The 15,656-nt window shown below is 34.7% G+C and overlaps 2 protein-coding genes and 1 long non-coding RNA gene across 4 annotated transcripts; 2 read left to right on the forward strand and 1 right to left on the reverse strand.

Moving 5' to 3' along the window:
- Nucleotides 1-905: 905 nt before the first annotated feature.
- Nucleotides 906-6,411, reverse strand: LOC105636914 (2-oxoglutarate and iron-dependent oxygenase domain-containing protein CP2). Its single transcript, XM_012220315.4, has 9 exons — nucleotides 5,957-6,411; nucleotides 4,898-4,945; nucleotides 3,561-3,737; nucleotides 3,314-3,464; nucleotides 3,131-3,217; nucleotides 2,541-2,665; nucleotides 2,011-2,129; nucleotides 1,325-1,436; nucleotides 906-1,229 (listed from the first exon to the last, which is right to left on the reverse strand). Exons 1-9 carry the CDS (start codon nucleotides 6,221-6,223, stop codon nucleotides 1,194-1,196), a joined length of 1,122 nt encoding a protein of 373 aa, XP_012075705.1. The 5' UTR covers nucleotides 6,224-6,411; the 3' UTR covers nucleotides 906-1,193.
- LOC119371409 (uncharacterized) lies at nucleotides 2,872-4,321 on the forward strand. 2 transcript variants are annotated; one of them, XR_005179032.2, is made up of 2 exons: nucleotides 2,872-2,988; nucleotides 3,092-4,321. It is a non-coding gene; the product is annotated as an uncharacterized LOC119371409 (long non-coding RNA). The 2 variants fall into 2 exon arrangements; XR_005179031.2 differs by having other exon boundaries at nucleotides 2,878-2,988; nucleotides 3,079-4,321.
- A 5,544-nt stretch (nucleotides 6,412-11,955) lies between the features above and the next one.
- On the forward strand, nucleotides 11,956-15,510 carry PDE345 (Aldolase superfamily protein). Its single transcript, XM_012220313.3, has 6 exons — nucleotides 11,956-12,313; nucleotides 12,720-12,989; nucleotides 13,103-13,212; nucleotides 13,314-13,404; nucleotides 14,207-14,476; nucleotides 14,934-15,510. The coding sequence occupies exons 1-6, from the start codon at nucleotides 12,149-12,151 to the stop codon at nucleotides 15,210-15,212; spliced, it is 1,185 nt and encodes a 394-aa protein (XP_012075703.1). The 5' UTR covers nucleotides 11,956-12,148; the 3' UTR covers nucleotides 15,213-15,510.
- The last annotated feature ends 146 nt before the right edge of the window (nucleotides 15,511-15,656 follow it).

Genomic DNA, 15,656 nt, shown 5'->3' on the forward strand with positions numbered 1-15,656 from the left:
TGTAAGTTAGGGATTTGTTGATTATGCCTTTCTTAGGATATTTTCCTTCTAATTTCCCTTTTTTTTTTTTTTTCAAAAATGATTAAAGTATTGTTGTTAAATCGAATCTGAGCCGATCCAATACTGTTCAATATTAAGTTAATTGAATCTTTTGCAAAATCTTATAGCTAAATATGGGACGCACAAAAAAAAAAGGTATTGGTGTTCTTACAGACAGACATGACATCCTTTAAATCTGTTCACCTATTAATTTTATGTAGAACCTAATTTTCTATACGAAGTATAGACAAGAGTTTTCCTCAAATGTTAGGGCAAAAACACTAATGACAAGCAAAAGTAGGATTGTAAGATTCTAAGCACATAGACAATTTCTTTCATGTTTAAGAACAAGCCAAATACACAAAAAAACAGGCTCCTACCCATTAAATAATACAAGAACTGATCAATTTTGCTCAGCAACTATTATGGACCCTGTTCGACAATTTTAACGGTTCTAGAAGTGCTAGTTGTAGTAGCTGTCAGCTATTTTACTAGCTTTTAGTGATTAAATATTAAGTTATATTAGGCTGTTAGTGGTTAATTGTTTATATAGCTATTCAAAATAGAAGTATTCGATAAAAATAAGTGTTTGATTAGCTATTTAATATAAAAAGACAAAAAAAATATAAATAGAAAACAAGGCAAAGACGAAGCGATGCGCATATGTGTCATAAAAAATTTATAAAATGATAAACGTTAATAAAAATTTATAAAATGATAAACGTTAATGAGGATAACGTTTCATGAAACACTACCTCAAACTCTAAACTCTAAATCTTAGGATAAGTGTGACATTATCAAACACAATAATTAATTAAAATAATGTTTTAACTCACTCAAAACACTAAACACTACTCCAAACACTCTTGTCAAACAGAGCCTATATTAACCATTAGCTAAAATTACATTATAGCTAAAATTACATTCTCATCCTCATCAAGTTGGACTACATATAGAACATTGCACTTGAAAGAGGTGCATATACAAACAAATGAAGTGATGCACAAATATTGACAGATCTACACCGAGCACCCTAGAGATATATTTCCACTCAAAGCCCAGGAAAAATGTATTACAAATTAACATTGCCTGTGTGGATGAGGATGAGAATTCTCCTTATATTGCAGTTACCCAAAGCTTCTGGTGGAAACAAATCAAGATGCAGATATTCCATCCCTTTTTAGCAATTCCTAGAAAAAGAAGACGTCAAAGAGTTTAGTTCCTAACCATCATTGCATATTACTGCAATTTTTTTTTCACATCTTCACTTTGAAATATAACGTACCAGTTTAGTTGCAGTAATTGACAGGCGCTGCCTGTCTTTTTTCTCATGCAAGCACTCTCCGCACCAGTTCGAAAAATCCTTCTGATATTTTTTCAGCTCGCGGAAGACTGAACTGAAATCGGGAAATTCTTGTAATCAATAATATTTATTTATAACTATGAAAATAGAAGTGAACTGAAATAGGGAAATTCTTGCAATCAATAATATTTATTGATAACGATGAAAATAGAAGTGACCAAACTCATCGAACACTTGTTGCCTATTAACAAGCAAGCATTAGAAAGAAAAGAATCCAAATTACTTGACGCCTTCTGCATTTTATGGAGCAGCCATGATAAGTAATATGTTCTTCCTTCATTTGCTACTTGTCTAGAAGACAAACAAATTGTCAACACCCAAAATCCCAATCAGTAGATTGTCAACTTCTATAGTATCTATTAATTATCAGAATCCTGGGAACTTAAAAATAAGTTAGTATTACAACTTCAGTCGGTCCAGAAACATCATTAGGAGAAAAAAAAAAAAAAAGAAGTCACCATAGTTAAACCCCCAATATAATCTGAGTGATTAACTAGATTAAATTTCCACACTAACATTAAAACCCAACATGTTGGCTCAAAGTAGATTCCTTCCGAGAAAAGGTAGGATGTCAAATCTCATTTACAGGGGAGCAGAGAGAAAGATACCTTCTGCACCACAAAATTAAGTTGCACCGATGCCCAGAAGTTGTAGCTCTAGCACCATGCCGATGGCGACCACGATGAAATACAGCCCGCCCGGGGACATGGACATAATCAAAAATTTCCTATAGACATCATCAATAAACACCAAGCAGACAAGTCTTTAGTTGCTTCAAATAACAGTTTCCTTATCACAAAAACTAACGCCAAAAATAGTTTACATTATAGTTCACCCTATCATTTCATTAAGTTTGCATTTAGAAACCTCAGCCTTTCCGATAGCAATCATAGTTATATCTTAGCCTTTTTGTTTGAATGGAAAAGCATCATTGACCATCTTGATGCACTTTTATAGTTTGAGAGGTTTTAAAAGAATTTCAGTATAATATGTAACACAATTCACTTAAGAACCAAGCAATTATAAAAAGTTTTAAGTTATTCAATATACGACTTCACCAGCATGAATAAACTATAATAAACTCATGGCATCAGTCAACCTGCAGCATTCTGAGAATTAATCTTCAAATTTAGCATACCTCAGGTTGGGTTTCAGTATTCACATGTTTATCACACCGTACACCACGAAAGAACAATTCTCCACCATAAAATTGCTTACCCAAGCAAACATTCAAGGTGACTTCTGAGTCATCCACATGGAAACCTATAAAGAAAAGTCTACTAAGATATTGCAAAAGCTTATGAAGAGAAAGATGTAAAAGCTGGGGTGGAAGGTGGACAAACAGACAAGGAAGAAATTACACTTTACACTGTCAATAAAAAGGGAAACATAAAAAAAAAAAAAAAAGCAGTTTGCAATTCTAAATCTACAAAATGAAATTTGTCATCAGCAAATAAATAACAGCACCATCCATTCGAAAAACCAAGAGCCATTTGATTCTTGATATAAAACCTAGACGTCTAATATAGTCATAGAAAGATCTGATTTCATGCAGTACTTTCAGAATAGAAAAGCTGAAATTATTAGTAAGTTAATTGAGAAACTTCAGCAACTTCTTTAAGTTTCCACTCATTGGGATATGATTAAAAATTGATCATACATAATACTATGTGAAGTTATAATTTGCAGATAAATGGCATTAGAAAGAAGATTCAAGGAAGCACCTACCAAGCTCAACATCTCTATCTACTCCATATTCAACAACAAAACCATGATGTGAATCTAGAGTTGATCCGCCAACCTCAGGGAAGAAAACTACAAGGAAAATCCACTGTAAGCAATGAGTTCTTTTACATAATATGAAAATCATTTTGTTCTTTTCTTATTTCTAACTGAATAGAGATATATTACTTCTAGACATTGGGCGTATATATTCATCCATCAACTTCTGAAGCATTGTTTGTAGGCCAAAGTCATCAAGAACAGCACCATACTTGTTCATTGTGTTTGGGCGCATTATTCTGAATTTTGTGTCATGAACCCATCTTTCAAAGTTTTCTACCTAAGCAATCAGAACTTGATAAGAAAGTTTGCAAACTAAAATACAAGCAAAATGGTACTATTGACATAATAAATGACAAGAAGAACAAGACGATACCTCAGACATCAACATTTCGCAGAAATGTGGCTGAAGCATTTCAAATACATATATTCCTGGTCTGGGTTCAGCCAATATATTTCTAAAACTCTGTTCTGTATTTTCGTTGACTGCTTTGAGAAATGAGGGCACAAAGAAGTTTTCAGCATGCATTGAATACAACTCCCTATGTAGAGGCTGCAAAAAGGAGGAAACAATCACAAAAGAAAACAGCATAAAGAAACAAAGGAATTTAAGGGCTGTACCCAAGCTGCTGGGCTCGGTTTGAAGTTGAGCTCAACTCATTTACAATTCATAGTTAAAAGTAAAAAACCATAGCTCTTTTACAAGCTCAAGCTCGGCTCATCTATTAAACAAGCTCAAAAAGTATACTCTGAGATCGGCTTTTTAAGCTTATCAAACGAGCTTTTTCCAAACCGAGTCTCAAGTAGCTCACAAGTGGCTTAGCTCATTTACAGCCCAATGCTATGACTTATAAGCATAATATGAATATCCAAATATTTTATATACCGCAATTCATGATTTAGTCTCATATTAACAGAATGTAATTCTCACTTTTCACCATTTTAGCTATAATAATATACATCCATTAAAGGAAATGACAGTCATTGGGAATATCAACAATATGAGTTCAATCAAGACTTTCAAAGTATAGAGGTAAAAATATGTATAAACAGTAAGCTGATAAGCAGAAAGAAGAGGTATATCTAAAAATTTGTCCTAGTGGGAGCAATAAATAGAAAAACAAAAACTTTAAATGATATTGATGCTTTAATATTTTATATTTTTTTTATAATTTTCTCATATGTTATCATCAGATAACGGCCACGCAACCTTCATTTCCCATATAAAATTGATCATTTAAGTCCATAATACAGAGAGTTCTTTTTGTTGATGTGATTGAGAGGGAGGAGTATGAGACTTGAAGAAGTATAATTAAAAGAATAAATGGGCCAAATCTTTTTTTATTATTATTATTATTATTATTATATTCTGTAGTAGCATCCCAATTACCGAAACACAGAACTGTATTTTAGCCCAAGTTAGCGGATTGTGTGTGCAATGTGTTAAAACTTGGACATTTTGGGGAGGGAAAAATTGAAAATGGACTAATAATACAAAGAATTCCTAAGAGTGCAGTGGGGCCACTTATGCCACACTCGAGTCTTCCTAACAGCAAAATACCTACGCAACCAATAGAAAACAAGTCTTTCTGAGCCATGTATGACAAACATCAGAAAACTAGTCTGATTTTCAAACTACAATCATGAGAAAAATCTAAAAGACTAATTCTGAGCGTGAGACATCCTATATCAAACATTCACCATTGTATTTACCTGATAGTTTGATATAATCTTCTGCCTGTATTCTTTATGTTTTAGTACCTGCCAGTTTAAAACGGTGAAAAACAATGAGCAACGCAATTGACCAATTAGAAAAGGGAGCAAGAAAAGCAACACATAGAATTGATAGATAACATAATTGTAACATAAAAAGTTGAGTAAAAACTTAAGGATAACTTATTGATCCCCAAAACAAATTAGGAATGCAGAGATGTCATTAGGAAACCGTTATTAGCATTTAATATTAGAAGATACACTAGAACTAGTTGAGAAGAAGCCAAAACTTTCATATCAATGAATAAAATATTGGGGCAATTTTGTGTTTCAAGTGAAAAATCATAAAAAAAATCAACATAATGTCAAATTCAAATAGTCAATCATTCCAAATGGCTATTTATCAAAATGGACCCAAAAGGAAATCACCAGGAATTACAACAAAATATGACTCAGGGTACAGACAACAAATGTCAAACAAAATGGGTCAAATGTAGCAAATATTCAAGCCACTTTAACAAAATTCACATTGATAGCACTATATAAGTTCTCTTATTATCAGAAAAGGGAACTGATAATAACAAGTTCTTCGAAACTTATTTCAGAAAAGAAAATAACAAGTTAAAGCCTGAGGTCTAAAAGAAGAGTATATGCATGCCTGAATTTGAATCCACATTTGAAAAAGAGTATCTTGAAGGGGTGAATTTCGCTGTTCCCATAAACAAAGAGCAGTAATAATCCAATATCCTCTAAACAACAGAAGATAGCCAAAACAGAGTTTGGGAGGGAGCCGGAATTTCATAAAATTCCTACTCAAACCCGTCTGAGGTGTATATATATGAAATTGAATCTCTCCCAATTACCAAATTCTCAGAAATTTGCATTTCTCTTCCATCCAATCGCTCTCAATTATGCAAATTATAGTACAGCATAAACACAAGGAAAGCATACATAACTATACGCAATACTATATTACATGCATACATATTATGCGTCCTAGATGATGTATGTGCATACGTATAGAAATACTTGTGCAAAGATATTAAAGCCAATGCATACACGAGCACGTTCACCCTCAGGTGAATAGCGAACGAGAATGTCCTTCAGGAACTGGATTTTAGCGTCGCGTGACAAATTGAGCATGGAAGGAGGCAAGTACCGCTCCAGCGAGCTGAAGAGGAGAGGACTGAAGTCTGATTGAAGATCTTCATAGCTGTCCGGCTTGTGATCGGTGCTAGGGTTCAACCTCAGCCTGTGCGTCGGTAATACGACTCCGTTTCCATTTCCATTGGATTTCTTATGCGCATCGACTGACATTGGCAGCATATATCTTATAGCTTGAGTTTGACAATTATCATAGAGATTTCTATGTGTCCGTTAGTTTTGTAATTGCAATTGGTGGAAGAATATGGAATTAGGGTTTGTAGAAAGAAGAAGAAGAAGATGGTGAGTTTGTTTGTGTTGCAGGTTAGGGTTTGTTGTTTGTGGGTTGATTGGAGTCGGACTGGTTCGGGCGGGACCCACAGGTACCTGCCAGTGAGCCAAAGCCAGGTGGAGTTAATGCGTGCGTTTGGTACATGCAACGCAAGTTTTTGTTGGTTATAGTTTATTGTTAATTAATGTTTTTAGGAATGATTGAATCATTTTAATTCTGGAAAAAGGAAGAATAATTAATTAAAATATTTTTTAATTAATACTTATTTAATTAGATTAAATTTTACAAATATTTTGATAGAGGTAAAGTCGAATAAAATACTCCTTACCTTCCAAAAAAATAGTTTATCTTTCCTTTTTGGTTTATCTCAAAATATAGTCTACTTTTCCTTTTTGCATTCTAGTTAATCATTAATGTTCTATTATACCCTTATTAAATTATATCTTATTTTCAATAATCCTCATTAAATTATTACTTATTATTCAAATATAATAATTTTTTAGCTCATGTGTTATTTTAGATGAGCATAATATGAAATATATATGAGCATAATATGAAATATATATGAATAAAAATTATCTTTTTACTATATTTATTAATCTGTGTGAAAATAGAAAGTAGACTATCTTTTTTAATAACGTTTTGGGCTATGACGTGATTCTAGCTTAGGAACAAATCCGTGGAATAAATTCATACAAGGCTATGAGGTGGCTCTAGCCGAGGAACAACTTGTGCAAGGCTACATGACATGGTTCTAACCTAGGAACAAATCTGTACAGGGCAGTATGACGAGGTTCCAACCCATAAACAAATTCGTGCAGGCTGGTCAGATGTTACAAATTTTGTATCAGAGCCAAGTCTTGACCCTCTAACTGGTGGTGGGGCAAATCTCAGCGAGGGCTGAACTCCGAAGAGGCTGGGTCCCCAAGGAGATGGGTGTGAGGACAAGCTTACATTGGCAGTTTTATCCCAGGAACAAATCTGTGGAGGCTGGGCCCAAAGCAGGCAATATCTTATTAGGCTTGAGATATTACACAGCCCACATGGATTTGTTCCTGAGCTTGAACCACCTTATAGCCCAAAACGTGTCTTTCTGGTCTAAGGACTGCCCTTCTTTATATACATTACTTCCACCTTGTGCTTAGCCCGTGTGGGATTCGCCTAGGGTGTCACAAAATTTATAAAATATGCAACAACTCAATAATAAAAGTAAATTTATAAAATATGTTTTGGACCAGCTTTTTAAAGGATTAGGATAGGATGTTGATTCTGTTAACCCTTTTTGTGTCCAACGGAGAGATGAATGAATTTGGTCAATAAAGAAGAGTGGGTGTTATTCCGTTCGAAGTGCTTATTGACTTTTAACTGTGAATTTTGCTTCGTCAACGCCTCCTAATGTGAAGCCATTTTGGTCAAAGCTATGGTCTTCAAACTCCCCCCAAATGTAAAGAACTTGTTTTGGAGAATTTATGTTGAGTGTCTCTCGGTTAAAACATTGCTTGTCCATCGTGGTGTGGACCTTCAAGTATCATGTCTTGTATGTGGTCAGGGACCTAAATCCCTTCTCCACTTGTTTATTGACTGTGAGTTGCGAGACAGTATTGGATACAAGTTTTGAATGGAGTGCCTAGTATATATGACCTACAATGGGTGTTTGAGATTAAAAATTGGTTTTTTCACGTTGTCATAGTGCATGATCAATCTAATTCTCAACAAACATATATGATGCTCTCTGTCATTTGGAATAACTAGAATGTTATAGTGTGGAATGATGTTATTAAGCCTATAGACTTGCAACTCAGGTACCCTATGGCTTGGTTAGCAGCTTGGCGGGTAGCTTAATAGCAGCAGGTGGCCCATCTCTATGTTGTCAATCATGGATCTGTTGTGTGGGTAATATGGATTTTTGAAATGCGACCAGATGCATCTCTTCACGCATCTTCTCTTATTATTATGCAGTTGGGTATTGCGAAATAACTTGGATAATGTTCAAAACCCTTGTCAAGTTGCTCTGACAGAAGCCATCTCCTTCTAAGAAGCTCTGAGTTGGTTAAGGGCAAACATATCTCTAAATTTATTTTTGAGATTGATTCACCTCCCTTTAAAGCTTTCAATCGCAGACAATTAATTCCTTTTACTCTCGAGGATTGTGTGTGATTGTAAAACCATCCTAAATGAACTTGTTAATTGTTCTATTTCTTTTGTTCGTAGCTCAACGAATAACACTGTAGATCTACTCGCAACACATACTTATTTCATGTCTAATCTTTGGGAGTACATACTTATTCATGTCTAATCTTTGGGAGTGGGATAATGTCCCTTCTAGAATTATTTCTCATGTTGTTTTGTTGATTTGGATTAATGCATAGTTGATATTTTTTACTTTCTAAAAAATTGCTAAAAAATTGATATTTGGATTAATGATATGAGGAAAATTTTCAGTATCCCATTAAGCCTTTATACCCATCATGACAAATTAATATGACATATTGATCGGAAAGGCTTTTGTATGGTCAAAACTGCTTATCATGTAGCTTACAGTTTGGTTTGAAATGGTGGTGGTGGTGAATATACGATATGAAAGCAGATATGGAAGCTTGATGTTCCCCCCAAAGTTCGGGATTTTATTTGGCGTATGGATCGTAATGTGCTCCCCACTAAAGATAATTTATCACAGAGGGGTTAATACTTCACTTCAATGTTTATTTTGCTAAGAATATGAGAATGGGGATCATGTTGCTGGTCAAGTGTTCTATTGCGAAAGAGGTGTGGAGGCAAGCTGGTTTTATTTTTGCAAATATAAATTTGTCTTTTCAGGAATTGTTCCTTCATATCATCTCTTCAAAGGAAAAGTAACGTGCCGAGCTGATGGCTACAGTTGCATGGAGTTTATGGGCTGCTCGGAACGCTATGTTGTGGTCCAATGCCTAGTCAAATCCTTGGCAAATTTCTCATGCGGCTCAACTGCTTCTAGATGATTATTGGGCTGCATCAGCTTCATCACAAGCAGCAACGGCGGCAATGGCGGCAATACACGCTGCATTTGCTCCTGCTCAACCAGTCCATATTGAGCATCAAGCTACTTGGCTCGCCTATGTTGATGGTGCAGTGTTTCGGGCAATGGATTTTGTGGGTTTTGGCTTGGGTATTGAGGATGCTGAAGGTCATTTTTCGTTAGCTATTTCGGATTTTGAGAAAGGTGGTGATGATCCGTTGATTGCAGAAGCTCTTGCTTTGAGGCAGTGTTTGTATTATGTCTTTGTTTCTTTACTTGATCCTCATTGCATTTTTACTCAATGCCAATCTTTATATTTGTCTTTGAAGTCAATGAGTGAGAATAATTCTGATTTTGGGTTGATTGTGTCTAATTGTAAGGCCTTGCTTCTTGATAGGCCAGATATTAAAGTTTTTTGGATTAGACGACAAGAGAATGAGTGTGCCCATCTGCTGGTACGTAACTCTATTCGCCATAATAGGTTTCAACTATGGATTGATATGTCGGATGTACTGATTGAGTTCTATTCTCAAAGATAATATATGAGTTCTCTTGTTTTCCAAAATAAATTGCTACTGAATAATGGAATTGAGAATAGAAAATCTATTCCCATTCCTATTCCATGTATTAAACATAACCTTAGAATTTTATCTTACACTTGAGATTTTTTGAAAGATCATTAATTTAAATCAATCAAAAGAATAATTTCAAATCGTTATTTAATTAATTTACAATTTTTATAATTTAACATATATAAAATTTATTTAAAAAAATAACAATTTTAAATAATTTTTTTTCCAAACCTTAACAGCCAGAGAATATTTATGCATGTGGCTAATTCAATTATATTATTAAATAATTGTCTGGCTGCTGCATTTTGAATAATGGAAGTATCAAGTGGGCTCTGCCATCGAATGTAGTTGCCGTTTTGGACCAAGTCAAATACACGTATGGTAAGGGTTAAGGAGTGACAGGGAAGAATAATAAAACTCTTTTTGGCCATTTTTTTTTTAGTTCTTTTGCATTTTCTTTTCCTTTTGGGTATGTATTTCAATGTTTTTTTTTTTTTTTTTTCTTATAGAATGTGTTTTAGATTTTGTATCCTAATTGCAAGTCCCCCAAAGGGTATGTCAATTCCGTCTCCATTTTTCCACTTTTGTTTAAAAAAATATAAGATTAAATCGATTGAAAATTACTAGTTGAATCACCACGATATCAAAATTTTGTGAAAAAATGATAAAAATGGTATAATTCTGATCCAACTTAAAATTATCTCACTTTAAATATTTTTCAATCAAATATTGATTCGAACAAAATGATGATCAAGTTTATTTTAGTATAGTTTAATATACAATTTAATAGTTATTTTGGAGATGAAAATTGTGGGAGTTGACATTTCACCTTTTTTTTTAGGCAATAATAATTAGTATTTTCAAAATCCAACTAGATCGATTAATCCGCGAATCAAATATTTATTGAATCTCACGTGTGATCCATTTTTTATCTTAGTCAATTATACTTTAAAATAAAAAATAGTAAATTTATAATTATTTAAATTGAGTGGAGCAAATGTTAAGTAACAAGGGAAACTTTAAAAAAACTCATTAGTTCAGATCTTAGAACTCTGAAGTAATTTTTTTTTTTTATTTTCAAAAAATTCATAATTAGTAAAATATAAATTGAAAAATTACCAATAAAAGTTTAATTTTTTCTGAAAAATTTAGTTTAATATGGTACACTCAATTTTAAAAATAATTATTCTATAAATACCAATTAATTATTTAATCATTTAATTAAATAAAATGATATAAATATTATAATTTAATTACAAAAAAATATCAAAGCACATTGTGATCCCTAAATATTTTTATATTTGGTATTCATGATGAATGATTTGAAAATTTTTTTATAGCATTTAAATTATTATACTATATATTTAGATTGTTTCATTAAAATGTTGAATGCATAATAATATAATTGTGTTATGATTTTTTAAACTAATTATTTATAACTCTATTTTTTAATTTTTTATAAATAATTAAAAAAAATAAAGCAATTGAAGTGAGTTGATTTGATTCAACAGCGATTTAATTACTTCGATTCGATATTAAAAACAGGGGTATTGATTCAATTAACAAGCTTTTTCGAATTTGTTCTTTGAATTTGGATTTGGCTATTTTATTTATTTATTTATTTTAATCCTTTGACCCTTTAGCAGGACAGACGGAACTTTTGGCCTTTGAGGGCAGAGCGGATCTCCACGTTGGAATGCACGTCATTGTGGTTAGGTGAGACAGATGTCCAACTCCTTCACTACTCATAATATCAACTATTCGTATATTCCAATGCCCTTCACCTTTATGTTTTTCGTCCAATTTTATTTTATTTAATGTAATAATTATTTACTTATTATACTCCTTATTCCATTTAATGTTATGTACCAAACATAGCCTTAGTGACGCCCAAAAGGACTTGCATTAATGCAGGTGGTCAAAAAGGTTAAAGACGGTCAATGGAAAGAGACACAGAACCAAATCAGGAGGTAATCTGGTAATTTCATAAATATCCAACTAAGGGCTGTTTGGTATCGCCGCATGCATATTGTCATTTTCGTCCACCAAAAACTCCAAGCGGACTGTCCGAGAAAAACAAAACGCTTTCACTTCACTTTCTCTCTCGCTTTTATAAGCCCACACCTAACTGAAAATCACGGAAAAAGAAAGCCAGAACGTGAGAAAGCTATTTCCCGTCAATAACAAAAACACCTCTCTCCCTCTCTCTCTCTCTCTCTCGATCTCGATCTAATCATTAGTCTTGAGCGATGGCCTGTGCAAGCTTCGCAAAGCTAAACGCAGCGTCGTCTTCTTGGATCGGTCAACAGTCCTTTGGTCAGCGAACTGGTTCTTCCTCAACTCGCCTCGCAACTCGCCGAATCTCCCTCCCGATCTGTGCCAGTTCTTATAAGGACGAGCTTGTTCAAACCGCTGTTAGTTTCTCTTTTGATCTCTTGTGCCATTTTTACTACTGCTATATGTATGGTCTTGTTCTCAATTTACATATCGTGTTGTTTGTTGATTTTATTATTATTATATTTTGTTGGTTAATTGAATCGAATTTTAATTTTTGTTAGATTATTACGTTAATTGTTTGTTAAATTCAATTACCAACAGATATGTTTCTGATTAATTGAAAATAAACAATTATTTGATTTTGAAATTAAGAAAAAAAGCCTTTGGAGCTGCAATACCTTTTTTGCTAGACATAGTTGATGCAATGGAGACTGCAAAGCGTTTTCTTAGCCGAGGAGTAAAAATAAAATAATTTATCATAGCTTCTGGTTTTGTTATTAGTTTATTATGCTTATTGTATTTGGGTTGTTCTTGATTGTGTAGAAATCTGTTGCGTCACCTGGTCGTGGCATTCTCGCCATTGATGAATCAAATGCAACTTGTGGGAAGAGGTTGGCATCTATTGGGTTAGACAATACTGAGGCCAACAGACAAGCATACAGACAACTCTTGCTGACCACTCCTGGCCTTGGTGAATATATCTCTGGTGCTATTCTTTTTGAGGAAACACTTTACCAGTCCACTACCGATGGAAAGAAATTTGTTGATTGCTTGCGTGATGAGAATATTGTGCCTGGGATCAAAGTTGACAAGGTATATTTTTCTTAAGATTATGAAAATTTGGACTCCTGGACAGTTGTTTTAATTAGTTGCTGCTTAACAAAAGGTTTTTCTATGTTATAATTGAGCTTGTTTGTGTGTCATAGGGTTTGGTACCTCTTCCAGGATCAAACAATGAGTCTTGGTGCCAAGGCTTGGATGGATTGGCTTCAAGGTCTGCTGAATACTACAAGCAAGGAGCTCGTTTTGCCAAGTGGTAAGTTTGATTTATGTTCTGTTGATCATTTTTTCCTCCTTACCATAGCTTGCTTAATTACTTATGTTTTGCTATCTTCCATGTTCATATGGAATATTCAGGAGGACAGTTGTCAGCATTCCCTCTGGCCCATCTGCTCTTGCTGTTAAGGAAGCTGCATGGGGACTTGCTCGTTATGCTGCCATTTCTCAGGTGTTGTTTCACTTACAAAATCTATTATCATCCATATTAGCTAAGGCTCTTTTAGCAAAGCTAGAAGTGCATGCCTATATCATTTTCCCACTTGTATTCTTCTAGCCAGGGGTGGCCAAAATCCGGTTTTTGGAACTGGAACTGTCGGTTCCGAACCGGTTCCGGTTCCGGTTCCCACCAGTTTTGGAACCTTGAACCGGCAGTTGCCAAAACCAACCGGTTCGCTTCTGGTTCCACCAGTTTTGGAACCTTGAAACGGCGGTTGCCAAAACCAGTTGGAACCAACGGTTCCAGTTAGGGTTGGAACTGTTCGGAACTGTCCGGAACTGGTCCAAACAAGTCGGAGAACCGGTCGGAACCGTCGGTTTTGAAACCGTTAAGGAACCGGAACCGTTTGGTTCCAAACCGTAACCGGAACTGTTAATTTTCGGTTCGGTTCCGGTTCTAAAAATTTGGAACTGGAACCGTGGCCACGTCTACTTCTAGCCCCAGCCCCAATCCTCCTCATCCTTCCTTTTATTTATTTATTTTTTTTTTTTTTTATGTGTGAAGCCTATGATTCATTCAGTCAAGTAACTAGAAAGTCAAAATATTAGTGAATTGGTTTAAAATTGAGACTCATATGGTTCTCTGTTGGGATAATTGGGGTTCTTTTGAATTCTTGATGTTATTTCATTTTTCTCAAGTGATAGAGATTGTCTTCCAATTATTTGCCCTTTTCCAATGATCACTGGATCAGTGCTAAGCATGCATTTGCCTATAATTACAGTCTCTTTTTTAACACTAATTTTTTTATGTGCAGGACAATGGTCTTGTGCCCATAGTTGAACCTGAGATTCTTCTCGATGGAGACCATGGAATTGAGAGAACACTTGAAGTTGCAGAGAAGGTCTGGGCAGAAGTCTTTTTCTACTTGGCAGAAAACAATGTCATATTTGAGGGTATCCTGCTTAAGCCCAGCATGGTAACACCAGGAGCTGAGCACAAAGAGAAGGCTTCTCCAGAGACAATTGCCAAATACACACTCACCATGCTTAAAAGAAGAGTACCACCTGCAGTTCCCGGAATCATGGTATGAAAGCCTGAATTCCTATTTTGACGTGAATCTAAAGTGACAAAAAGTTGTTCGTAATCAGTGTGTCCTCTTCTTGCAGTAGTGAATTATAAAATCTTTAATATCTCTTAATTTCTAATTTAGATCTTGAATTTACTTAATCCAATTTCTTTTTTCTGTAGACTGGTCAAATCTTAATTACTTTCTTTGTTGAAATGAGATGAAAAATATACTGTTAATCACTTTTAGTTGGAAATTGGATCGATAGAAAACTGGAAAACTTGAAACATGGGGCCATATCTATTGCAGTAAACAAGTTTTATTGTGAGATAAAGATCTTAAGCATCTTGACTTCGCTGCTGTTTCATATGATTGTTCTCAGGGCAAATGCATGCTCATTTATTTTAAGTTGAACATTATTGAATCTCTTTTTGATGAATAAAGTTCAACAAAAGCAACTTCTGTTCCTTTGCAGTTTTTGTCAGGAGGACAATCTGAAGTGCAAGCAACCCTTAACCTCAACGCAATGAACCAAAGTCCCAACCCATGGCATGTGTCCTTCTCATATGCTCGTGCGCTTCAAAACACTGTGCTTAAGACATGGCAAGGACGTCCAGAGAATGTGGAAGCCGCACAGAAGGCACTTTTGGTGCGTGCCAAGGCAAATTCCCTGGCGCAGCTTGGAAGGTATTCTGCTGAGGGTGAAAGCGATGAAGCTAAGAAGGGAATGTTCGTCAAGGGCTATACCTATTAAGCAGCATTTCAAGGATTACCTTGCGTCTTGGTTTCTATTCTATCGAATTGTACTTCATAATTTCCGTTGGTTTCTCTTTTATCTTAGTTGGGCTTGCTGAGGAAATGTAGCATTAGACAAGTTAATTTTTCTTTCCTCGTTTGTCCAAAAGACTAGAGTCTTGAATAATACCTGTTTGTGGAAAGAAAAGTTTTCCAAACTATCTAGGAAGAGTTGGCTTAGTGAAAGAAAGAATATAATGTATTCTTCATATAAATTATCGTTCTTCAATTCAAATTCTGTGAATTTTGCTTCTGTACCTCTTTAAGCTACAACAATTGCATGCTTGGGGACTGTTGTGCTTGTATCCCAGATTGAGCGACTCTTGTACCATTGTTGGTGTATGCCAAGGGATGGATGGTAGAAAAAGGGGTATTTTATGTAATGGAATATTAATTTAGGGAA

Source organism: Jatropha curcas, chromosome 10 (genome assembly GCF_041381405.1).
Source record: "Jatropha curcas cultivar XTBG-Jc1 chromosome 10, XTBG_Jcur_1.0, whole genome shotgun sequence".
Lineage (NCBI taxonomy): Eukaryota > Viridiplantae > Streptophyta > Magnoliopsida > Malpighiales > Euphorbiaceae > Jatropha > Jatropha curcas.

Coding starts and splice junctions, on each gene's coding strand:
- LOC105636914 (XM_012220315.4), bottom strand. CDS start 6,223: ATGCTGCCAATGTCAGTCGATGCGCATAAGAAATCCAATGGAAATGGA. Junction 2,666..3,130: donor AGATAGAGATGTTGAGCTTG/GTAGGTGCTTCC, acceptor TTTTCTTTATAG/GTTTCCATGTGGATGACTCA. Junction 2,130..2,540: donor ATACTGAAACCCAACCTGAG/GTATGCTAAATT, acceptor TGATGTCTATAG/GAAATTTTTGATTATGTCCA.
- PDE345 (XM_012220313.3), top strand. CDS start 12,149: ATGGCCTGTGCAAGCTTCGCAAAGCTAAACGCAGCGTCGTCTTCTTGG. Junction 12,314..12,719: donor ACGAGCTTGTTCAAACCGCT/GTTAGTTTCTCT, acceptor TTGATTGTGTAG/AAATCTGTTGCGTCACCTGG. Junction 13,405..14,206: donor GTTATGCTGCCATTTCTCAG/GTGTTGTTTCAC, acceptor TTTTATGTGCAG/GACAATGGTCTTGTGCCCAT.